This window comes from Athene noctua, chromosome 2, assembly GCF_965140245.1.
Source record: "Athene noctua chromosome 2, bAthNoc1.hap1.1, whole genome shotgun sequence".
Lineage (NCBI taxonomy): Eukaryota > Metazoa > Chordata > Aves > Strigiformes > Strigidae > Athene > Athene noctua.
In genome coordinates, this window is record NC_134038.1 from 143,451,195 (window position 1) to 143,478,246 (window position 27,052).

The 27,052-nt window shown below is 35.5% G+C and overlaps 1 protein-coding gene across 2 annotated transcripts in view; it reads left to right on the plus strand.

Annotated features, from left to right (window-relative positions):
* Positions 1-25,909, plus strand: part of KCNH8 (potassium voltage-gated channel subfamily H member 8) — a 200,047-nt gene extending 174,138 nt beyond the window's left edge. For both annotated transcript variants that reach the window (XM_074900508.1, XM_074900509.1), the window contains 5 exons: positions 5,002-5,040; positions 6,864-7,219; positions 10,943-11,049; positions 12,118-12,194; positions 24,014-25,909. In XM_074900508.1, coding sequence (XP_074756609.1) covers positions 5,002-5,040; positions 6,864-7,219; positions 10,943-11,049; positions 12,118-12,194; positions 24,014-24,724 — 1,290 coding nt within the window. In that variant the 3' untranslated portion in view covers positions 24,725-25,909. The remainder of the gene's footprint in view (positions 1-5,001; positions 5,041-6,863; positions 7,220-10,942; positions 11,050-12,117; positions 12,195-24,013) is intronic.
* The last annotated feature ends 1,143 nt before the right edge of the window (positions 25,910-27,052 follow it).

Below are 27,052 nucleotides of genomic sequence, written 5' to 3' on the forward strand. Positions count from 1 at the left end.
TTGAGAAGTGTAATTGGATATCAATCCACAGGGCCTGTCCTGCAAATATTTATGACTCTCTGAAATCTTAGAGTTGTATGAAGTTAAGATAAGTTTTATTGCCCTGAAAGCTATTAGCATTCATTGTCATTTCTATTAATATTAAGTAAATCTTTTCATGACTGTGAACAAACTATAGGAATATGAAAAAATTGTCTCCACTATTTTATCAGTAGTAATCTGCAAGCTTTTCCAAAAATGCAACCTGCAAGACCAATGTGAAGTCAGTACCAGGTCTATTGTCTATTTTAACAATTCCTCCTTTTGTCTTTTGACATTATGGACAGTCTTTTCCTTAATTTTTTTTTTTTTTTTAATTCTTATTGGCACATGTTTGCTATGAAAAATGTATGTTCAGAGCAGTCTGTGACCCTACTTTCTTCTCTTTTTTGGGGTGGGGGAGAGGTAGGTAAGAATATAGAAGTAAAAATGACAAATTATAACATTCACATTCACCATTTATTCGATCCTTGATTTGGCTCAAGTGACAGAGAGGTTTGGGTTTGTTTCTGTGGCACCTTTTTAACAGAAATTGCAACAGATCCTGTATTGTAAACAAAACAATCAAAGTATGATTGAAAATGTTTGAGTGCAGTGAAATTAACACACAGGTTTTAAAGAAATATATAAAAAGTAAACTTTTAATACTAAATATAAAAGCTCATGTAAGAAATTTGAATTCAATAAAGTGTTTGTTTTCAAAAAAACATCCAAAGCTAGCCACAACCAGCTAATTACTGAACATTCGTCCTAACTTCACAAGCTACAATAATTTATTCAAAAGATAGGCATGATATAGGATAATGACTTAACAGAAGATTGCAGAGCTCATGTCAATTCACAGTTATTGGTCACCTAGAATAAAATACTGGTGATAGATCTGCTGTTCAACTTTTGCTGCTAATGAAATATATACTGTAAGTGAGATCAGAGAATGCTGAAAACATCTGCTTCCACAAAATACATTTTCTTTATCTGTTTGTTAAGCAAGCCGAAGAAATAAGAATAAACCTGAGAAAATATAGGGGGGGGGGGGGGGAGGAAAAAGAAAAAAAAAAAGGTAAATTGCTCAGTAGATGTAGATATAAAACAATTATATCTAACCTGATAAACTCTTTGTGACTGATCGAGTCCTTTGTGATTTAAAGGATTTGTGATATTTCATTGAAAAATTTCTGGTTATGGAAAACCGAGGCCTGAACACATGTGAAGCATTAAGCTTTCAGTGGTACAATAATCCCTTGTTATGTACTTGTATCTTTTCCATTACCATACAACAAATTTGCAAAGAATAGAAATATATGGCATGTGTTGCTTATTTCCCCCACACTGCCAACGCTCCTAAATGGTTTTTTCCTGTTTCTAAATGTTGACTAAGAACATTAATAATCGAGTTTGATTTCAAATCTTTTCCTGAAACTGTATTTTATTCTTTTGACTCTTCAGATACAAAGAATTATTCACATATTTTAGGACTCAAGACTTAAAAGCAAATCAGTAAAAATATGTTTCTACTTTTGTTCCTATTTCCTGTGAAGGCAACAGGAATTAGGCCAATAAAAACATTCTTTGGAGCTGCAAAATGCAAATTTACTTACCTGGACATTTAATGTATTAATCTCAAGTTTAATTGTATCTCTATATTTCTCTTTTTAGGGTTTTATCATTGGAATTAATCTTGAATTATTTTACAGCTAATGAACTGGTTTGGCCACAATTCCTGGTACAGATTCTTCTGTTAAAGACTGCTCTCTCTTGATCCTGGAAAAATCTTCAGATCACTGGTTTTTGACAGCAAACCACCAGTGTTTTCAGATAGGGGAATGTTCTTTTTGTGCTTATAATAAGCAATGATAAATATTACTGAATTTTTAACATCTATATATTAACATATTAAACCATTACAAGATTATAGATTTGAGATAGAAGAATTCAACATGAATCTGCTTTTGGTATCTATTATTGTTTTGTCTTGTGAAACTAAATTTAATAGCTGGTTTCACGAGACATAAAGAGACACCAGAGCTGAAATTAAAATTGAATTAGACTCTTTGACAGTATTTCACATAACTCAATAACATACTAACATCAGTCTTTCTGGTTCTTTTCCCAATGCATAGCAGGGGAAATACCTGTTTTTCTTTCAGCAGCCCTTATTCTTTAAGAGTTGTACTTCTTTTAAAAAGACCAGCATGTGAGCTATTTTGTATCTTCTTTCTTTTTGTGTAAGAAAACAAACCATTTTATAGAAGCTACACCACTGTGTTGCTCTAAATAAAATATTTTAGTAGATCAGAAGCTAGGAGAGCATCTCATAATTATTTACTTTGATACTACATTTTGACAGAGCTAAAGCTATGTGCATGGTGAGGTCTTCAAATTTACTGCCCTTTGACTGGCGTTGTCAATGTTCTTGTTCATCTTTCCTTTTCTTTTTGAGAACGGTATTTTTGCAGAGAGAGAGAGAGAGAGAGAGAGAAAGAGAGTGGAGTTGCTGGAGGAGGTTCAAAAGCAAAACTCTTGAGAATTCTCTCTGGTCACAGAATAATTATAGTTTCTTTTACTAGCTTTCAAGTACCAAGCCATAAAGTCCAGGCCCCTGTTTTATGTATGCAAGATGTGGTGTTCAAAGTTACAAGCAAAAAATATGGCTGCAGTGTATTCATACAGAAGCAATTACAACACTATTTACTGTGGGTTCTGAGCTATAGAAAACATAGTTTCTAGGTTCAGAGTTTATCTAAAAATCTCAGTTTATCCAGACTGAAATTGTCCCCAGTGAATTAAAGGGGTCAGTTTGGGGAAATGGAAGAAGTCTGATGAGTACTTTCTCATGTCACATGCTCCCTGTTCATACCTTTCCTCCATCCCTTCTACCCTTCCAGCTGTGAACACTCCATCCCTTCCTTGCAAAAAGCAACCTGCCTTCAAAAATCCCTTCATCTTTTTCTTGGTAAGGTCATAAGGCTACAAAGTGCTGCCTCTCACTGCTGCAGTGACCAGCAAGGGTAATGCTGAGTGGAGAAGGATGAATGGGTGGGTGGCTGTGGATGCTGTGTTGATGGGCAGCAGAGAGGTCCTGCAGACCGGGAACAGTGCTGCCAACTGGTCATGGAGCTGAAAGCCCAGCCCAGCTGAAAGACCCCAGCAGGGCTGTGGGAAATGCAACCAGAACATCTAGGAGACACACATATAATATTTTCTTTGTCTCTGTTTTCAAGATGTACAATCAGGATTAACACATGTGCTCAGGAAAAACAAAACAAAACAAAAACCGTGAGAAATCTTCACCCACGTTACAAACTACAACTGACAAGTCACTTCTAAAGCCTTCAATGGGCAAATCCATACTTTCTCAGATCTTTTTTGTGAAGTTGCTAATATTTGAGATTACCCTGGAGTTTTAATTAAGGCTGCTATTTAACATTCATACTGCACCTGTGACTAGAAACCAAGCAAATTGATGCCCCAAAATTCTGGGCACTCTTGTAAATTAATCTTGTTAAACATATGTGCAAAGTGGGCCATTAGTACTTAAATATTTTAGTACATTTCCAGTTTCCTGTTCTCCTGAATCTTGAAGGAGATGGTGTCTCTTCAGTTGGCATAGATTATAGTGCAAGCCAGGATATTTCAGTATCTCAGATATCATTCTCTGCTAATATTATCTACTATTTTATCTTATGCATGAAGAACACAGCAGTAGTTTTATTTACATAGCCTAATTATTGCAGTTGTTCTGTTTAGCAGTTATTAGAGTGTTATTGCTAAATTTATTGATACACCTGTGACTGGCTTGGTTGTTTTGGAGTAGGGTTTCTGCTTACACAAACTTAAATATTGTGTATTTGTATTTTATACCACTACTAGTACCTTCACTTCTATGAGAAACTACAAAATAGTTTACGGGTTAACCTGAAAGACTTGTGAAGAAGAAAACAAACAAAACAAAACAAAAATCCCAAACCAACACTTTTTTTTTTTTTTTTCCCCAAATCTGTGCCTAAAGTTTATGTATATAGGAATTATGAAAATTTTATCAAACAAACTTGAAATCCTAATGGCTTCCAGAAAGGCTTTACTTCTTCTTGAGTTTTAATAAAAATAAACCAATGCTACCAATTTAAAATTGATGGGTGTTAAGCACTTTTTATCTTGATGTATGGGTTTAGGAAAGCTGAAAATCACTTCTGAAAATTCTACCGGGCAGACTAAAATTTTCCTGTTAATACAGCATGTAGGCTGTCAAGAGACTTGGCTGTGGTCAAGGTGTGGACATTCAAATAAACAACAGAATGGTCCTAACAGATATCACTCAGGAGTTTCCATGTCTTTTATTAGAAGTAGTTACACATTAAACTTGCATGATTTTTATTTCTTCCTTTTCTATTGCTTTCTGTTTAATCAAAGAAGGAAAAATATAATGGTCTTGAACAGCTGTTATATGTATCTCCCTTGGGATTATATTGGGTCTACTTGCTTCAGTCCTATTACTGCCTTTGAAAATTCCACAGAGATGCTACAGTTAGTTAGATCATCTGTAAGGACTAGGCTGTCACAGGAGCTAAAGGTACAAAGAGATAGGGCCAAATCAAAGCACTGTTCCTGCATGGGTTTTCATCAAACCAGCACTGAAACCTGCCAGGCATACATTCACCCATCTACATTCATTCACAGGTTCAAAGAACTGTCCCAACTTTTTTTAAAGTAAAATGTTATTTTTGCAGGAACTATCTTTTTAATAAAAATAAAACTTTTTGTTTCTTTTTCTCACAGCATCTATTTCCAAGGCGTGTCCTTAGTTCGAGTGTTCTGTCACCATTTAGTTTAATACAGATGTTTTATCATGAGATTCTTTTCTTGTATCAACATAAATGTTTCGGTTTAGATGTTTGTATGCTCTTGGAAGCCTCTTCTGTGAAGATTCACATATTTACTCCTTTTTTGTTTTGTTTTTCTCAGGTAATATCAAAATTATCAAACAAGTCTACATTATCTCAGGTACGTCACATTTTAAATATGCCAAGCTTGACTTTGACACATGCACACAGTTATGGCCAGAGCAAAGCTGGAAAAACCCCAACTGACTTCTGTAGTTTCAGAATGAGACTTTAAATAGCATCCTGCAGATGGTTCTGCCACTGTCCATTTTATGAGTATCAGCTTATGATCTTTTCTTCCACGTGCTGGATTTGGTTATCCTAATATGGCACCTGCATTTTAAATACATGGCTACCTAAACCAAAATTTTGAATATGGGTAGTGCTCATTCTCTGTAGAGTATAGGCTGCATCAGTGCCAGGTCCTGTACAATTTAATCATCATAACAGCCTTCAGATTACTATTATGGTTGACAACAAGGCTGTTATATTTTATATGGACAGGTCTTTTGCCACTGTTTTAAATTATTACCCTTTCATACATCTCAGATGGAAAGGACTTAGTTCACTAAATCTGTCAATGTATAAGAGAAGAGAATTCACTCAATGGAAGTGTGCTGTGGAACACAGCAAAATTAAACACATGCTGCAAAATGTTTAAACAGATACTAATAGGGGCTGAGAACATTTGGATAAACTCCCCAAATCTGCATTTCCACTCAATCTTACTTGGCCTGAATGTGTGAAATTTGACTATACAAGTTCATCTGGGGTTTTCTATCTAAAGTTAACAGTGCCTTAATCAAGTTTGATTAAGAGAAGTAGCCTGAAAAACTGAATAGCAACCTTTTCTGAAGCCATGAAGTTGCATTTGGCTGTACTCTTCACTGAGATGTGTGGAATTTGCTAATTTGATCTGGAACCTGATTCTTTCTTAGTCCATTCACCTACTTCCAATAAATACAGTAAGTTGTACCATGTCAATAAATGGAAATATTTTTGATTTATGGCCTGATCCTGATGTGAACTCCATGTTGGCATATCTCAGGACTCGACCGGTGTATTTTGTTACCATAAAAGAGAAACATATTGTTCTCTTACAACATGCTTTAATTAGTACATAAACTACAGAACCAAGGTCTATGTTGCTTCTAAATTGCCTTGTTTCCAACACTAAGCATTCAAATTGCATTTAAAAAAAAAAAAAAACAAAAACAAAAAAACCACAACAACAAAAAAACCCCCAAACAAACAAAAAAACCACCACCACAACAACAAAAAAAACCCAAACAAACAAACAAACAAAAAACCAAACAGATGTAGCTCTACTTTTCAATGCTCAGCTCTGAAGATGACGCTGTCGCACCACTGGTGCATTAATGGGACTTTTTATAAACTGAAAAATCTACCTACTATCCCAACAGTGGTTTCAATTACAACAACTAAGAAGGATACAGAGGACATTTGGGCTTGAGTTGAACTGGTGTTAATGCTATTTATAGATTATAAGTGATTCTACATGAAAATGTGTAGTTATATGAATTACCAGCCTCAGTTCTTTCCCTTGGTCCACCAGGAGTCTGAGACCGTAACATTCAAAACAAATAATGCCTCAGTAAAGCAAGAGTTGTCTACTCAAGTGTACATCTGGCATATGGCTTGTAAAAACTAGTCATATAATCTCTTTTGGTAACAAAACATATTGGAGTGAGTTCACTGGCTATGTCACTAGTGACCTTAATTTGCTTGTATTTTTCTCACATATGTGCATATAACCATAGCTGGGGAGGGAAGCTATGGAAAAGTTCCAAAAGAGCTATATCTAATGAGAAATGAAAGCTGTGCTAGATTTGGATTTATTCTAGGATGAACAACAGAAGAAATTGTGTTTCTGCAACGTCAGGCTCTGAATTTTACACTAGTATGTATTATCTGCTATTTTAGACAGAGCTCAAGGGAAACGGAAATATAAAGAAGAGACTCCCTTCAATTGTGGAAGATGAAGACGAGGATGAGGAGGGAGAAGAAGAGAGTAACACCCTTTCACCAGTCCATACAAGAAGCACAAATTGTTCTCAGCAGAAGAAGGCTGGAAGCAATAAAAGCCACCTAGGAAGAAACTTGAAGCAGTTGACCTCAAGCACGGTGCCCTTTCATTCACCCATCCATGCCTGCAGTTCAAACCCCTCAAGAACCAAGCATGAAATGGAGCTCCATTACTACTCCAGAAGGAAGGAGAAAAACCTTAAGTTACACCTTTCAGCACTGACCACCAGTGGTCCACCTGACCTGAGTCCAAGGTAATAGTCATAAATTGTTATTTTCTTCTCTATCATGTAAATCCTATTAAAAATATCATTATTATAACAGTATAAAATATTTCTTTTTCTTTAATAGTTGATACTTTTGTTCATCCCACACAGAAGGAAAAGTCCTCTTATTGTAGGAACTATTACACAATACACAGAATGTTATGACTTTAGGACTTTATTGCAAAATAAAATATTTCTGCCAGTAAAAAGGGAAAGTATTGAGCAATTACAAAAATGACTGTTTGAATAATCTGATTTTATCCATCTATAATAATATGCATTGCCACAATAGCACCATGAAACATTCCAAGTCCATCAGAGAGACAGCATTTTAGAAAGCAAGTAGATAATAATACAGCATAGCAGTGCAAATATAAAAATTACTGGAGTAGAGGACTATAATAGAAAACTATTGCCTAGCAATGTTAGAAAATATTTAGAGGGGGGTTTTTTACATTACAGAAAAGAAACAAGATAAAACAAGTTATGTAGAGAGTAAACATGAAGTTGAGAAAATCTGTTGTGACTTTTAACATAAAGAAGTCATGTAATAGTATTATTACAGTATTATTAGTGTCTAATTTTTAACATTTTGATTTTTTACTTGTATGTTTTAAGATGATTTATGTACCTTATTTCCAAATTGCTGCAATGTAATAATTAATTATTAACCAAATTTTTGGGGATCAGTTCTTTATAGAAAACACAATAACTTCTTCACATATGAGGAGCTGCAGCAGTTGACCTTCCACTTCAAGTTTTGGTTTCTATAATTTGAAGTATTTTACATGTCCAAGAAGAAGGATACAAACCAATTTTAGTTTTGTCAAGATAATGACAAATCTTTGGGAAGATAATGTGTGGAAAACCAGCTTCTGCACCAGTAAAACTGAAATGAACAGTGGATATTTTCTCATTTCTTTTGTAGATCTCATATGAATTTGGTTCAGGTCAGCAATGAGTAAAGGTCATTATCATTTCCATAACAAGTGGTAATCCTGTGAAAAGCTACCTTTCGTATTTTCTACCGAAATGTATTCTTGCTCATTATTATTCTGAACATATGCTGCCAGACATTGGCACCCAGGGCTGCAAAAGTGAATGTGAAACAAGTATTTTTAGATATATTCTTATATCCTATTTCCATTCATAATTTCATAACTGCAGAATAATCCCATTACTAGACTGGAAAATTGGGCCAAGACATATGTGTTTTTAAGACTTTGTTTTCCAGCTAAAACACTTTCAATATTATGTTCCAGAACCAGTTTATATTATTAGAACATTTAAATTGACAATTTAAACCACTTTTAAAAGACCCTTAAATATATCTTATTAAGTATTAAAGAGAAAATAAGACCTTAATTAAGATCCTTGCTTTTGTTTTGCTGTTGGACAGCAGTGTAAGGGGAAAGCAAGACTCTAGTTGAAATGTCCAGTCAGTACAGTTGTGAGGTGTATAACAACACTTTGTCAGGAGAACATACTTTGCTTAACAAATTTGTTTCACTGTGGATGTTCCCTAGAATAAGCAACCAGAACTCTTCACTGGTGCTTCAGGTTCTTTCCTTGTACACCACAGTTAACAGAGCACAGAGACAGGGTACATTATCTGAATACTTCTTGGTGCAAGGAATTGAAGCCAGCATCCTAACTTTTAAGATACAGTCACAGTCTTCCCACTCACTTTTGGGTACTACTTATGAAGAAGAGCATCAAAAGGAACAAAGTCTAAGTGATAATAAAGGCAGTCCTAGGAGGAGGCATTTATGCATTTGAATCTCCTCAGACCCACATGGATGAGTGCACTCTAGCCCTGGTGAACTGGATAGAAGAGGTCACATGTTAATCTTTTCTGACATTTTGGCTTCTGCAAGTGGAGGTGTCTTCAGAGGAAAATTCAGGGCTGTACAATAGCTTATTCAGAAAGGGGTGAGACTTACCAGTGACTTTTGTCCCCTCATGTTTTCAACTCACTAGATTTCATCACTCCACAGCCAGTTCCTTGTATATGAATAAGTATCTTGCCCATTACATGTTTCCCACATCTGTCTTTTGGCTGTCCAGAACTAGCTATTTTTGCTACTATGGTTTCTTCTTAGTCTGAATCTTTAAACACTTTAAATAATACAGCATCTATAAATTCTAAGTCACGTCTGAGTAGGTTTTTCTGTGTGCTTTAAAGGCAGTCAAAATGTTAGCATTTTATATAATTAGAAATCTCTACAAAAGGGATATCGGTTTTTAAAATTTACTTTTTGAAGCACTGAGGCCAGATGACATTAAATAGGTGCTATAGCAAATTTCAAACAAAGTAATCATTCAGGTTTTCAGCTGCAGATAACAGTATAGGCCAGAGCAGCTCAAGCACCACATTTGAGTCTCATTTCCTCCCAGAGACTGGATAAGGTTATCTAAGGAAAGGTTATATAAGGAAATCTAGTAACATCCAACCAGCATCATGAACACTCAGACATGACACAGAGCCCTAAACCCCCATGAAGAGCCAAGAAGGACAATATATGGTACAAGCACAGAGCGCTAAGTTATGTGGGTCTTTCAAGCCAAATATGTTTCAGATATCTCTGTATTGTCTGGTTTTTGTTTCTCCAAATATTTCCAGTCAAGAGGTTTGCTTGATAATATCCTAATTAGATGGAAAGTTTAATTTCCATCATCACAAAGTTATCACTACTGACTAAGAGGCCAAGAACTGTCTTCTTTAGCCCTTCCAGATTACTGTTTAACTCATCTGCCTACTGTAAGACAAATTCTGAATCTTGTGCCTGGACAAAACAAGAAATTGATGCTCCAGGTCTGTCAGTTGGCAATTTTCTGAGTCACTTCCATTGACTTTAAAACTGTTCCCTTTATAGCACAATTTATGATAAATAAGAACAAAAAGTATTCCTAATTATATATTTTTAATAATGTGTATTGATTCCTCCATCCAATACCAGTTTTCTATTCTTAGTATGCAGCACTTATTGTATAAAATGCTTCAATTTTTTTCCTTTGGATTTCTCAACACTGCAAATTGGAGGTCAACTGCAATGCATGAGTAGAAATAACTGACAAAAATGCCTTTTCTAGTAGTTAGATCCAGTACCAATATAATTGGGACATTGCAGGCTGGTCTACACATCTTCCCATACCCAGTTTACAAACAAGACTTCTCTGCCTGAGCTAGTTAGTTTTAACTGAATTTGGGAATAGCTATTTGCATGGCAACAACATTTTTTACTGTGGTTTACAGAGATACTTTCATAAATATATTATGTTCAGGCTTGGGCTCTGCATAAGTAAGCTTAATATAAGAGGCTGACTGTTATGTGCACAGAGGTTTAAACTTCCCAAGAGCATAGTGAAGGAAGCATCTTTAGTTTGTGAAGAATAATAGCAACAGATTACTTTAGATATGAAAAGCAAACTGTATTCAATATAGGTTTTGTTAGGACCCAGAACATACTGCAGAAGTAATGAAAATTTTGAAACTTCAATTTAATTCTATTTGGCCTCACATTCCTTCCTCTAACAGTAAGTTTAATCACAAGAAGGTACATCAGTATAATAGCTTTGCTTTTCTCTAAAAGCAGTGTTGTGCAAAATTTACCATTGCTTAAAAATGTGCCCTTTAGGAGTAATTTTGACAACATCATTATGAATGTGATGATTATGAAACTGCTCCATCACTCCCATTTTTCTCAACAGAATTGTTGATGGGATTGAAGATGGAAACCATAATGAGGAAAGCCAAAACTTTGACTTCAGCTCTGATCAGCTCAGGCAGGAATCCAGGTTATCTCCTACAACTGGAGGTAAGTTTTGCCTAGAAAAATCACTCTTTAGAGAAAACAATTTTCATAATTGCTTTTTGTTCCCCTTTGTTTCTTTGGTTCTCAGAAATGGCATAAATGTGTTTAACATGTATCCCTACTTTCAGTAACATTTCAATACCACAACGGGTACCGTAGAAAAATACACCAGGGTCCTGAAGCCCATTTCTTCTTTTCCTGCTAAAAGACAGTCATGATAAAACAGCTTGCAAAGAGTACTGTATTTTCATGCATTATACTTTATTAGCAGCGTTGTAGGATCAGCCAGGAGCCTCATGCTCCCAAACCTTTGGGCTTGGAAGGTACTAAACACAAAGGGCAAATTTCAACATAAAAACATTCTAATACCAAAAAAAAAAAAAAAATCATAAAGAACCATATGCAAACTTGGCTCTCAATTTTTGAGAAGTGGAGAAGTATGAAAGTACATAGATTTTTAGAAGTAAAAGAGTGAAAACCTTGAATAGCAAGAGGTTTTAGGAAGTCTTAAATGACCTACACTCTGAAAAGGTTGATTAAACAGCACCACAGAGGAACAGAGCATGTCAACGTGGAAAGAAAAAAAAAAAGAGGAATAAAGAGACAGAGGGGAGGGACCAGTGGACTGATGCTGAAGTGACACAATTAGTGCAATTCAGACTGTTTCAAACATCCTCTCTTTTACAAGTAAACAGTCCAAGTACATAGTTATGTTCCTTTTGCACGGATGCTATTAGGACACATTTTGATCCTCTTAAAGCCCAACAGAAAAAAAAATAATGGATGTTTAATTATATCTGGGATTTTTAGAAACAGATGACATGTCATATGGTTGGCACCATGGCTGTCATTTTCATTCCCTTCAGTTCAGACTGAAGAGAGCAGTACAAAATTTATTCATCACAATTTTCTTACACATTATGCACTGAACATTAAACATAATATTTTATTTTCATTCTATCCAAGTGTGAACTCAGTTTAAGTTTAAAGCATTGGAGAAGTGCAAGAATAGCATTGCTGTTTTCAAATCATGATACTTTTGTCATTTATATGCATTTGAATTATTTTCAGAGGCCGAAATTGGTGCTGCTGTGCTTGTCATCAAAGCAGAAGAGACAAAACAGCAGATCAACAGGCTTAATGATGAGGTAACAAACTTTTGTGGGTGTTGGATGATATTAACACTGATTCAAGGAATGCTGGAGAAAACTCAGAAAACTTGGGAATATGATAAATATGTGACAAATGAATTTTCAAAACTGGATGGGATTCCTACATTTAGGGCAATTTGAGGCTTATAACTCTTTTCAGATTAATTTTCTACATGAAAGCTATATAAAAATTTGTGCTAGAGCTAAAAACAAAGTAAGGTTAGCATAGTTAGTGTATTTAATCTTGGGATTTATCCTCTTCTGTACATTCTTCTATTTCTCTCTTTCCTCTCATTCTTTCCTCAAGCCCTTTCTTTCAATTCTTCTTGTTTTGGTGCATGCTATTCTTTTGGAGAGTTTCCTTGAAATAAATGAAAATCCAGTCATCTTCAAATTCACGTCAAACGTTACCTATGCCTATTTAGAAGGAAACAGAAGTTCATCCATGCCTGCTCAAGCAATATGACCTGAAGAATGTAGGGTCATTATTGTTCAGTGGTGCTTCCTATTATTCCCGTCTAATAACTTCAAACCTATAATCGACTACCATTCTGACACTAAAGAGGAAATGTTCTCTGGCTAAAGTGTTGCAGAACTTCGGCTAACAAGATGAAAGCATCAGATTCAACTTCACAGTTATACTGCAAGAATAAAATCTGTTTCTAGCATAATCTGTCTTTTGTATGAAGAGATTAGAGACAATTGTTCTCTACATGAGGAAACATTTAAATAAGTCCGACCACACAGTTTCACTTCTTTTTTCTGAGCTCTTTTGTTACAAGAAATGTCAAGGTTTGGGGTTTTTTTCCTTCTATATTGTGTACTACTTATTTTTTATTTCCATATATGAAGTATTGGGCTTGTAAATCTCTTTCAACCTGGCTCAGGTTAACTTGGTCAGATAATTTAAATTTCCTAAACTAAGACTGAATGCATGGTTAGTTAGTCACTATGAATGCATCACCTCATTTGTATGTCAAACTGGCAAAAGTCTCATGCCCCATTGACTACAGTTTCTTATAAGGCTTGGTCAAAGAACTCAAAGATATCTCCAAGATGTTCATTGACAACACTATTATTATAGAAAATTATATTTCCTATGTAATATTTTTGAAACAGACAAGTCATATTGATTCATCCCTTTTAACTTTGAAGAGGACAGGCATTTTTAAAATACAAAGATGTATTACGTGGTTATCTGCAAGAGGCAATTAGAAAATATATCATGGTGGCAGATGTGCTAAGGCAGACATCTTGTGGATTAACCAAACATTTGAACTGCAGTAGTTCTGGACTTATCATTGCTTCTCTAGTGAAAAACAATAAATAACTCTTGGAGCAGGGCAGTATGTTAAACAAAAGAAGAAGATAAAAAAAAACAAAAAAAGCAAAAAAACACAATGAAGGTTATTTCCTTCCATGTACAATCTTCATTTTTCCCTACTAACACTATCTGAACAAAATGTCATGCAACTTGCTTGCTCACAGTAACATAAAAAAGGGAATATGACCACATGAAGTAAAATGCTAAAGTTTCCACACAGGGAAACAGAATCAAAAATCCAGAGACAAAGTTTTCACTGTTCTGAATATGGCTCACTCTCTTATTTCAAATTGAGGAGGAGGGATCCATCTATTTTTTCCACATAGTATGCTACCTGTGAGACTTCACTTGAAATAAGAGGTGCTTACCTCCCAAGATTTCTGCAGTCTCTCCTGGGAATGAGACAGATTTTAACCACTAATTCTTGATTAAACAAGTCAACCATTAGGTTGTCAGACAAAAAGAAGTCATTCTCGGCAGGTCCTTCTCTTCTTTCCACGAGTGTGACAACAGAGGCCTCATCTATAGTCTCTGTCTGTTGAGTAGATATTAAGAGTCCTGTAAGTAATAGGAAGACAATCTCTAGAAATTTAGAGTACCGCCAACTTCTGGAGTCTTGGGTGTGTGAAACAGAACTTGTTTTCACACTGCATACCTGACTGGGGCCTGCACCAACACAGAGTGCTAAGTGCTAAAACTGAAAGCCAGATAAGGTTTTGGTAGGTTCAGTCATCTGTTGGTAACACCTGAATTGATTTACATCTAGCCTGGTTAGTGATAAAATGACATTAATAATAATGCAACCAGAAGATACAATAACGTGATAATGTTGAAAAAAGTCTGAAAATAGTTGTACTTATTGTTTAGTCACAGCAGAGAAAGCTACCTTTCTCTGATTACAGTATCTCATAGAATTTATAGGAGATTACAGAGCTACATGATGCTACACTATAATGACTACAGAAAACCCTGCACTCTGGGAAACACATCAGACTTAGTCAAGGAACCTAAAGGAACATTTATCTTCAACTTTGCAGTATATCTAAGATTAATTTACTCCATGCTGTATAGAGTACATTACATAGAGTACATCTACGTTAGTGTAGTCATGTTTAAGATGAAGATTGTAGCTGGTGCCTTGCAGTTCTTTGAAGGAGTATTCTCTACTTTCCGAGCTCATATTTTGTTTTCTAAATCCCCTAGCAAAGAAAACAATATTCTGCATTCTAACCACACAAGAGTTTAAACATAGAAACATTTTTATATATAAGAATTCTCAACTCAATGCAACAATTCATGGGCACACAATAGTGACAAATATTGGACTGGGACATAAAAAAAAAAAAAAAAAAAAAGCATGAGAAGCAATACTAAACTGGTGTAGATTTAGATTTCATAGTTAACATTACGGGCTCAAATCCCAGAGACAGATGGGTATCCTCCAAGTCCTCCCATGGATCAAAATTTATGTTGAAAAACTGCACGACTATAGAGGCTTCTTAATTGCATATTCTACATGTATCAAACATGCTCCATCTGGAGTTTCTGAACTGACAGTACCGACTTGGCATTTACCCAAATAAGCCTGTGAGTAACCTTGGTGAAATACACTAGCTGTTCCTTGGGGTTTTTGTTGTTACATTAAGTACTGAACAACACTTGTAGACCCCAGTGCTTTCATCATTCCATCATTTGATGATGACCATTAATGGAAGATTATGACTGATGCTGCAGCAGACTTCTAGCAGTAGTTAAAATACCAGCAGAATTAGAAATGATCTTCTCTATTAAGACATGCAGCCTCCTCCTGGAAAAGAAAATATGAGAAAACAGGTCATAAGTAGCCAACAGCAGCAAACACTATCATTAATACATTTTCCAGTGGAGATCAGAAGTCAATCAACAAATGCAGAAATAAGTGCTTTCATGAAAGGCAATCATATTACAACAGTTTACTAGTTAGCTTAAAAACATTTCAGCTGTTTATTGGAGGAACAAAGACATGCATCTTCCCATTCAAACATTCAGTACAGTCTGTTGTTAGCAAAGAAAAACAAAGCAAAAAAGAGTTTCCCCAGAGATAAAACTACAAAATAAGCTACACCCAGCTTAGATATCCAGTGGAGCTCTTGGCAGTATTTTAGGCATATGACATTCACTACATAATCCAAAGGAAAGTTCATTTACCTAAGAATGGGACTAACAGAAGACAGAGCCTTGATTACACTTCTCAAAGTTTGTTACATATTAACTTTAGGAATAATGGATGAACACACTTCCTCTAAGGAGGGTAGGCTCCAAAGTTAGCACTACCAGTTTGTTAGGCAATGCAAGAGAAACTTGAATGCAACCCAAATTCCTATTGTATAGCTCCATGGTTTGGCTGCTCAGCCAGTTACCCAACTTCTTCATTCACTCACCTAACGTCACTTCTCATTTTGAGCCTGAATGAGATGCAAGCTGATAAAAGGGAATTTCTCTTATGTTCAGTATTGCAAGGTGGAGTGGAATAGGACAACTTAATCTCCTACCTATTTGCCCATTGACTTAGTCTAAATAATCACTGAATAATAAAGGCATGACTTTCACTATACTTCAGTATGTGACAGGCAAGAGAGTTAACGTTCTGGTTCTTGCTCCTGCAAAAATGGCATTATTTAAGAAACAGTTTCAAGACTAAGTGACTGAATACCCAACAACATGACACAGTTTCTGAGATGGAGGAAGCTTGATTCAAAGACCTGCTCCTAATTAGGCAGAGTGAGAATTTAGGAATGGGTCTACAAGCACTCATCCTTCCCTTGCAGAGATCTGTACAACCCAATGCATTTTTCTGCAAAGACTGATCAGGTGAGTGCATCTAAACATTCATCATTTTTTCAGAGGCACCATTTGTCTGGTGCAATCACATGTAACTACTTAAGGAGCCCAGAAGTAAAATAGGAAACCACTAAGCAGACTTTCTGAGATATACAGATGGACATAAGTCTAGATTAAAGCACATGCCTATCACAGTCCCATTGTCTGTATCCTACTAGGCTTTTAGCTATCATTTGAATGCAATTGTATGAAAAAAGCATGGAAATACTTCTATTTTGATTCAGCATGCAAGCCCCAAATCTGAATTATTTAAAACACAGACCAGTTAAAAATAAGAAAATACCCAAATTTTAGTCCTATTTTTTCTCCCATAATTTGTATATATTCTCCATCCAAATACACAGGTACAGGATTTCATGCTAAAATACACAGGACATCTCACGCAGTACATGCAGACAAACTCGGATTTCTTTATCACGTCTCCTGTTTTTCCCATATATGACCCAGCTCCAGTGCGGCCTCCTTCAGCTTCAGAATCTGGTGTCTGATTTCATACTTTATCACATCAGTAGACCCCACTTTTACACTACTAAAACAGTATAATGAACAGAGTGCTCACATTTCTCCCATTCAACTGAAAAACAAACAAACACGAGAAAATGTGAATAGGGTCAGGTTTCATACGAGAAAATTGCCTTCTATTTAGCTGCATGTTGGAGCACTTAGTGGAAATTCAGCTATTTTTAATTTTAGTTTTTTTAGATTCAAGTGCTTAAAATACTCTAAGCATTTGGCACTTATTCAGAACAGAGAAAATGCATTTACAGGGACATTTACCTAACAAAAGGAACTATCCTAAATAAATATGTTTATTTTCCAAACCACATAAAGAAATTTTATAAATAGATTATTTGAAAACATATTTCACATCCTGCTGCCAAAAATCAACCTCATTCTCCTCAGGTCAAGAAAAAAGCATTCTTTTTAAAGGCAAAACATATTTCTTAATACTAAAAATGTATGCACACGATGGAAACAGTCATTTTATAATCACTGCCAATGAAGAAAATTTGGTAATCAGGCCTTCAGTTTTACATAGGGGATGTACTGTTTAAGTTCAGTTTGCAGCTTGAGAACTCATATAAAGAACACCCCTGACTTACAGTAATTAAAAACATGTTCTTTGTAACAAGATCATAACAATATTATCACATGAGAGAAATTACTTTGTAGCAAGGCTATCCCAACAATTCACTTTGGAAAACATCTTTTAATCAAGAAAAATGTGGCCAAAAATGAACTAATGACATTTACTGATGATGAAAACTAATAACAACTAATGTATCCATTTTGGATTTTATCTATTTAATTTTAGCATAAACATAAAGACATACAGCCTAGTATTATTTGTGCTAAGAAATAAAAGCTTTCTAAACCACAAACACCCAGTAAACACATTTTATTTTCTACTGAGATTTGTAAAAATATCTTCTCCTTTTAGCACTGACATTCTCCTACCTTGTTGTTTTGTCTCTCTCTCTGGCACTTTGGTGATTGTAGAGTAGTCTTTCCAGCTAGTTTCTTCTTTCTTTTAATGTTAGCTTAATAGCCATTGGCAGATGTAGGTAACAGAAATAGCTGATGCTCTAAAGCTTAGGTTAATTTCTCTTTGAAGCAGGACAAACAACACATACATAGCATAGATCCTACACGCTGTGGTGTCTCTCTTGCAGTTTTCCTTGGTGGAAAAGCACCTGAGACAAAGAAATTAATCAAGAGAGAAAGCCAAGTGTAGTGTAAAAGTCAACTGGGCATCAAAAGCTGACTTCAGATTTGAATAAAAATATGTTACTACTTTTGCAACTAGCTTTATTCCTAAAGTGTCACAGTTACTACTGACAGATGACAATTATCCCGTTAACTCTCTAATAGGCATTTCAAAACCTTCCTGTACTGAATAGATCTATTTTTCAACATCTAAATGTAAACCTCTGTTGGTATGCAAATTCACTGCTTTTTGTCTTATGCCTAGAAGATATAAGAAAAAGCTGATTGCCATTCTTCTTCTAAAACCACCATACTGTTCCAGCAGATCTCAATAAACAAAATTCCTTCTTTCTTTGCTCATCACATTTTCTAAAACTCTTCATTGGTAGCATTTTCTTCTAGATTGTCTTTGGTTAGATCTTTTAAGTCACCGACAAAGTACATGATATCAAGCTGCACGAGCATAAGTAATTCCTGGTGATGAGAACCCTCTTCCCTGTCCAATAAAAAATGATGTTGATATATCCTGGGAGTATGATCAATGACTGCAAAGTGTGATTCAGCAAAATTCCACAGATATTTTTCTATAATATTCTGCACAGGGAGATTATGCTTATATTCATGTCTCTGACATTTTCTTTTCAAATGTAATGTTAAACATTTATCCTTTTTGAATTTCATATTACTGATATTTAAAAGTGAACACGAATTCTATTTAGCCATTAAAAATAAATATTAAATGAAAACAGATCAGGATAGGCTGCTAAAAAGAATGGCTTGAAATGTCCATGGATGACAGCAAAACATTGATCATAAATCATTCCAATCACGTATGAATCCAACACGTGGTGATTACATCTTGGTCATATTTCTTAGTTGGTTTAGAAGAATGTCACATGGACAGTAACATCTGAGAAGTCTTTGGACAAGGTACATATTACATCTACAGTTTCTACTTATCTATTACCAGCTTTTCAGTTAAAGAAGCAAATTACATTGTTTTGCCATGGTTTATTCTTGAGAAATGTATGTTGCCTGTTCCCTTTTAACTATTCCTTTAGATGCTTATAGAAATTGTCTACTTAATATTTTTTCCCAATATCATATATACAACCTCAGGCTTTCTTTCAACAGTACACATTAACAGCTTCTCTTCTCCTAGCCACCTGGGATTTCCATGATCCTCCATTTGATATCAGTCAGAGTTTGTCCCTAATACTTTCTGAAACTCTTGAAGCAGTAATTTCCAAACCTGGTTTTCTTATTGCCACCATCATGCTGACACTGTCTTGGTTCTATGCAACCTGAAGGCAGCATCCACATCCAACAGTGAAGAGCCACAAATTATTAGAACTGCAGTTTTGCAACCCTTTTCTAGACTGAATTTCATGGGAGTCCTGTTGACTTAAATACACTTAAATTACTTAGTCCTTTATACTTTTCTGTTCTGTCTTTACTTGTTTGATAGCAACAGCAATAATCTTAGCATCCTAATTTACTCAGACAGACTGGTTGCCCTGGAACTACCTGAGAGCTGGCTCATGAGACAACAGAGAAACCAGCAAATTTTATTCTACTTCTACATGATAAAGCCAATTTCACAGTCTTCCAGATTTTTTATTTCCTTGAAAGTGAGCCATCACATCATTGCACAAATCCTATACATTTAATCTGAACTCAGATTAGCTATACCGGGTGTTGGTTTGTTTAGGTTTTTTTCTTTTGCAACTAGCTTTATTCCTAAAGTGCCATTAAATCAGAAATGTTTGTCACCATACCACCAATGGTCACAGAGATGTTAATAGATGATCAGGAAAAAGTCTGTCTCAGCTCAGTTCTTGTTTCAATCATTGAGTCAACAATGCAGTTAGTTAATCTGAGCCTTGAAAGACAACTCATTCTGGCTGAAAGTCTTCCTGACTTTATGAAGCACCAGAATAGAAGAACCAATGAAACACCAAGAAAGGGAATAGAGAAGCAGCCGTATACAATGCAAGCCAGGCAGCTTCCCTGCATTGCCAAAATACAACTTCCATTTCTCAAGATGCAAATTTTCTTCTTCACTTTTGGGAGTTCAGAAAGAGTCATAGTAGGAAGATGTCCGGGTAAAGTTTGAATTGCAAAAGGGAGTAAACCACAGAGAGAAAAAAATACCAATGAATTAGGCTTCTAATCGGAAAAAAAAAAAAAAAAAAAAAGAAAAGACGCTTATTGCAGATAGGTATTCTAGTAGAAAATATAACATTAAAGAAATTTAAATGCTGGAATATATAATAGACAAAGAAAACTGTTTAGCCAATACTATTTAAACAAAGCAACAACCGCCATCATCATCTTACCTTATATAGAGCTTCTCATCCCGTTTATAGAAAGATTTAAATACAATCACCCCATTCATACTTAACTACATGGAACAAAGTATTCAAAATGCAAAACAATTTAATACTGGTAGTAAAGAAAAATACTCTTCCTACTGAAACTGCTGAAGTAATTTGAAAATGCAAAATACAACTAGTAAAACTTATATTGGTCAGGGCACCAGAAAGTGTTACTATTAAAGTCCATGTGTTAAAAAAAAAAAAAAAATCTGGTTTTTTAACCTCTGTTTTGAAATATTTCTTTATAACAGATCTGCTAAAAATGTACCAGAGCATTGCTTTTGACCAGCCTTAGTACCAAATACCTCTTGCTAATTCAACCTAAATCTGTATAAATCCCAGTTTCTACATCAGAAGATATTGCAGTGTCTTTTCCAAATCCTAGAAACTGTTAAGGCAGCATTTCAATTATATTTGAGATCTAACAGATTATTTTAAAGCTGTCTGCCTAACACAGTGGGAACCATTTGTACAATTATTTGTATTGCCTGGTGGTAATCACTGAACTCCTGAAAAGAGAATAGCCTTACCAGCACACAAAGAATTAGTCCTTTCACTCAGGAGGAAACTGCACTGCTTTTAATTTCCGTTTCATAGACTCAGAATTTTTTTGCTTTTAATCTTTGTTCTTTTGCACCTTTTGGAGCGCTATGAAATTGTTAGCATTATTGATAAAATTGTTCCCTGTTACACCTGCTTATTTTCATCTGCTCAAGAATCTCTGCAGGGTGTAAAAAGGGCACCATAAACAGTATAGTATGGATAATAACAGTAATAGTATACTATGTAAGTATACAATAATATAGAGATAGATGGTAATTAATAGTACAGATATTGGATGTTTAATCCAGTAAGACTAACAGTTTCTAAAATCCAGAAAAGGTTTAATATTATCCAGAGAATTACATATTTGCTTTGCCTATGTGTCAAGCAGTATTGGTCCAAATAGGTCTCACTAAATAGTGCTCAATGAAGTTTGGCGTAATTACTTTGGATCTTAAACTAGCATACTACTGGAAACTATTAAAGCATACATCAAAAGCTGGTTTATCAGGTCAGTTCCTATGACTGTGTGAGAGCAAGCTTATGAGAAGATAGCACTCTAAAAACTAGCTGCTATATCAAAAATAGTATCTGGGCAATAGAGCAAGTTGTAATGAACAGAAACTCAGGACTGCCGCAAGTACTGATGCTGGGATTGAATTTTGCTGTATTGTCTCAATGAACTGTCAAAAGAAACATGTTAAAGAATAATTAAACTTTTAAAAAGCCTTTAAGTAACCAGAAATAGAAGAGAAAAACATGGACCAAACCAAGCAAGATAGTTTAAAGTTGCAGATATTTTCATACAGCATTCATAGTTCGGGTAAAGGTGCATAATCATAAGGTAGTATATCTTCCTTTCTGCACGACTTCAGAAAGCCCTGTAAAATGGATGCAAGTTGGGAAGCTAAGCACAGAAAACAAAGTTGTTTTATCTGTTAGAAGGGGTCAGTGATGATCCTAAAAAGAACTGATGACATTGAATCTAGGTAGCCATGGGTTTGGTTGTCCTTCTTCCCCTTTCTTCCCAAAGAAGCTTTTGGAGGTTTTGCAATGCCATCTCCAGGTTCCTAAAGGAGCACAGAAGCTCTTGTACAGTTGATTTGTCCAGAAATCTCACAGTGTGTTTCCTTACACTCTGACAGTACCAAGAACCTTCTCTGACACCATGGGAAGCCTGTTCACAGACCACTTTTCTTACATATTTTAATCCCTTACATTAACTGAAGTTCAAGTGACCTATCGGGCATTTGAAGTTTAATCTCAGCTGGCAGAAGATTTCATGGTTATTTTCTATCTAGCATAACTTAACTAGGTAACAAGGCAGAGAAAGAGGGGAGAGACAGAGAGAGATCCTGTAATGTTCTACTCAAGAGCTCCTCCCTTTAAGCATTTTCCCTCCAGGGAATCCAGTGTGATCATTACAAAACTATTAAACAATATGATGGGTTTGAACTCTTAGCTCAAACTAATAGATGTAGGAGCTGTATTGGAGCTTCCTTCTAACCCAGGATTTCTTTAAAATTATTGTGCCTGTAGTAATGCAGTCAAACTCATTCTGAAATATCTTTCCAGCAGACTTCTTTGGAACCATCCTGTCAGAAAAATGAAAATTGTATTTCTATTTCTGATTACATGAAAACTAATCTGTGTAGGGCACCTAATACATGGTGTATTTACTTCAGGGCAAAGAAAGGCCCCCTGAATTAGCCTTTTTTCTTTTTGACAGGTGGTTTATCATTCTGAAGATAAATGTGCAGTCATGTCTTTTTTCAACAGAGTATTTTCACCAGTGTCAGTATGACAAGCTCTATTTTAACAGTAACGACAGTGGTTTGACCTAAAATAGATTGATTAGCTACCACAGAGACAAAATTCATTTCTAACTCTTGATAGGTTAATTTATATTTATTAAAAATAATTGACTGATTTGAACTTCCTACAAACTTTTCCTTAAGAAGGGAAAAAGAAAGACAAACACATTTGTAATGGTGAGTGGGTCACTTCTGTGTTTGAGTTAAGCTTTTCATTTCCCAGCACGTCCTTATAATGTCCTAAAGAACATCCCTGTTAATGTTCATATATCAATTTACTTTATAACATAAATTCAGAACTTGTTAATCTAACTCTTATCCAAACCAGCAGTTTTGGGGACATTAAAGACTTCATGTAATTCATGTAATTACCTGGATGCTATCAGTGGGTTTTTTTAAAAAAAAGGTCTAATACAAAATATAATTCATTCTTTTGCATACATATCAGAGTAATCTATGCTGTGGATTACTGTCTCTCTCAGTGTTATATGGAACACTTTTCAAATGTAAACACAACTACATGGAAGCAAACTGTTTCATAGGCTTTATTCTGTTTAAATTTTTAGAGGTAGAAAGTGAATTTGAGAGTTTTCAGTTTCCTTTTTTTTTTTTTTTTTAGTAGTCCACCAGATTTTCCATATATTACTTGTATCTGACAACTTTGGGTATCGTTTCTTTTATTTTATTATGAAGATGGCACATGTGTATTTCTGAACAAGATTTCACAAGACCTCAGTTTTGTATCATTCATGAGTATAAAATTGGTTAATAAAAAAGGTTTGTGCGTTGAAATATTCAATGATTGATCAAGAAGCTACTGATGTCATATTGCCACTGGAAATCATCTCAGTTCTGACTTTAAGGCCACTCCTTATATACAGAGCATCATTTAAAATCAGGTGAATTATGCCCACAGTGTTTCCGTCATACATTTTAATTGAGTCGCTTTAATTATTTCAATATGCCACAGGAAGTGTAGCATGTAGCTGTGGTAAGGTAGATGGATGGACTGTTTCCCACACATCTATTAGTAGAGTATATTTCTTTAAAATAAAGACACTGTACCACAGATCAAAGCTGATATTGTTACAAGGAAAAAAGTTATGTATGTGTGTATTTCAGGCGTAACTGCATAAATAAATACTGTGATGTTTTGCCCTACCATAACAGGTGACAACTTTAACTCAAGAAGTCTCTCAATTAAGTAAGAATATGAAGAACATGATGCATCTTCTGGAGAACCTGCTCACATCCCAGAAGCCTCCAGGGTTCTGTGCTGTGCACAGCATATCTCGAAGTCACACCCTGGAAAGTCTGCAGTCTCGAATGGCTTGGACTACACATCAACCTTGCACGCACATGCAAGCTGGGAACTTTACTTGCACCAAAGCACAACTTTCCCGTGGCAACACGCTATGTGACATTTGGAATACAGATCTGTCCTCGGTAGGCAGCAGTCCCCAAAGAACTGAACCCAACCTGCAAAATTCTATGGACGGTGAATTTTATTATACACCAGGCCTTCACAATTCCCCCTCCCAGCATCAGGTAATTCAGAAAGACAATTTGCAATTTATAAGATGCACCTCTTCCCATTCAGACACTACCTTGACTCCTCTTCAGTCTATTTCAGCAACTCTTTCTTCTTCAGTATGCTCTTCATCAGAGACATCGTTACACCTCGTGCTCCCCAGCAGATCTGAGGAAGGTAGCTTTAGCCAAGGAGCAATCAGCTCACTAAGCCTTGAGAACCTGCCGGGATCGTGGGACCTGGAAGGAACAGCCGGAATAGTTTCTGCACAGACCCCAGATTCCCCAGTAGACATTGTGACAAGCACAAGGGATGTTAAAGATAAAGATTACCAAGCCATAGACGTATAAAGAGAAACAGTGAAGCAGTATGAGAAACAGTGAAGCAGTACTCGAAGCATGTTCCACAGCTGCCAGTTTTAAATTTAGAGAGTACTGCATGACTGATTTATTTGACCTTTTCTCTGGCAATCGTAGAGACTTACAAACATGAAAATTCAGATTTATAGAAAGTAAGAAAAGGTACTGCCAGTTCATACTATAGAAAAGAAAAAATAAATTCTAGATTCTAGAAGCATGTTGAAAAGCATTTTATATACAAATATAACTTACTGGTCTGTTTGGCAGACTTTTGTGATAGTCCAAAGACCCTGAGGGTCAGAGCAGCTGGAAGTCTAGGACAAAAGAACTATCTTGGGTGGCTTTTGTTCATCGAAGCAGAGGCTTTCCCTGGGTGTCTGACTGTTGTTCCCAAACAATGTCTATGGCACTGTTTGCTTCAGGTGACCGTGGGTCCTGCTGATCTGTTTGTCAGTTCTGTGAAGGCAAAGGGACAATTATCCCTGCATGTCATCTAGACAATCAATCAAATAGAGCTGGTAGAGAGTGGTTAGTTGTTGCACGTTGTTTGTCATGTAAATGAAACCTCTTAATTTATCTAAAAATACTATTTTTATATACTTGTTATGAAACGTACTTAAAAAATATTTAAAATATTTATAAGGAGAATAAGAGTTTGTTTTCATTTTGGTAAAAGCTTGCAGTTTTAACAAGAAATGCACTACCACCATGTATTAGATCAAATACTATTTATTGTTAAGATATTATGTAGTTTACAAATGGATTCCCTTTTATGTGCATGCAATTTGCAATGAATGTATTCATGCTGGTGGAATACAAATAAATTAAGGTATTATTTTATTTAAAAAAAATAAAACAGCTGTAATGTTGTATCCCATACTAAGTCAGCTATCACTAGTTAAAAAATTAACTGTTATACTGATAACATTAAGTACCCTTGGTTTGCACTATTATTGATAAGACCAAGACAACATTTTACTACACATCCCTGTTCTGGAATGTTATATGTGGACAAGGAAATTAAGAGGAATGAAATAATTGAGCAAATTAAGGAATATTAAAGGAGAAAATTACAACGGTCTAGTCAGAATCAAAGAAATAAGTTTTAAACAGTTATTTATTTGTTGATTTTTTTACTTACAAATGTAAAAATTATCTTTGACCTTTAGTCAAAAAAAAAAAGAGACTATAGATTTGACAAATTATTTAATCCAGAATTTGATTTAATACCCAAAGGAAATTTGAAGGTTTTTTTCAGTATTTAATGTATTAGAAACTTATATTGCTACAGTGTAACCAGAGCTACTGCTTTGCGTTGGAATTTTGCTTTATATATTTAAAGATGCCCAGTATACACCACATTTGCATGTCCTTTAGCAAGCTTTCTAAAAGAACATATTTACCACCCCAAATAAATGTTTTAAAATTGAGAAGTAAATTGCTACATTTAATAATTAATGCAAACTGGTGACTGTTATCAAATTAAAATTTTTACAGTGCACAGATTTTTGTTTAACTTCCTTAAGATGTTTTTTACTGAAAGCTTCAAAGACTAAATTCATTGTTAACATTTAGATGTGTGTGGGAACACAAATCCCAGTTCATATTCTGTGCCCAATTTACATCCTTTCACATCCTTTTTCCCACTGGTACAAATTAAGGACAAAATGTCATCTCTCATTTTGAAGCTGCCTGAATTTTGTCAGTGTGTCTACACTTCAACATGAGTGTTTATATATAGGGTTTCTTACTTTCCCTCTATTCCAGTTCTTACTTAGTTTAAGACTAAATAGAGAAGCGCTGATTAAATAAGGCATATCCCAGAAATTTTAAAATATTAATAACAAATACTAGCTAATAAAGGCCTATGGTATTTCTGCAAACAATCCTGCTTTGTCTTTAGCAATCTGCTCTCATCCACCCTGGCACAAAGCAGGAGGACGGGGCTGGGGGAGGCTGCTTGGCCCCCACACCCAGGGCAGGCGCATGCTTGCCAGAAGTCAGGAGCTGCCTAACGGAGGGCAGCGGAGATGAGGTCCTGGTAGAGCAGCCAGAAGCTCGGTGGTGATACAGCATCACCTCGCCTCAGCAGCTGGCCAGCACACTGTGTAGCCATGCCCTCTCTTGCCCTCCTCATAAAGCACAGATGCTGGTTCCTTGGGACACATGGGCACATGCAGCACAGCTGTCTGCAAATCCTGATTCTTCACTGCCACCTTCTTCATGCCACACAAGGTAACCTGCCTTCAAACTATTGCATTAATGAAATGCAGAGGTTAACCTAAGATCACCATATCCCCGACACTGACTGGAACTGCA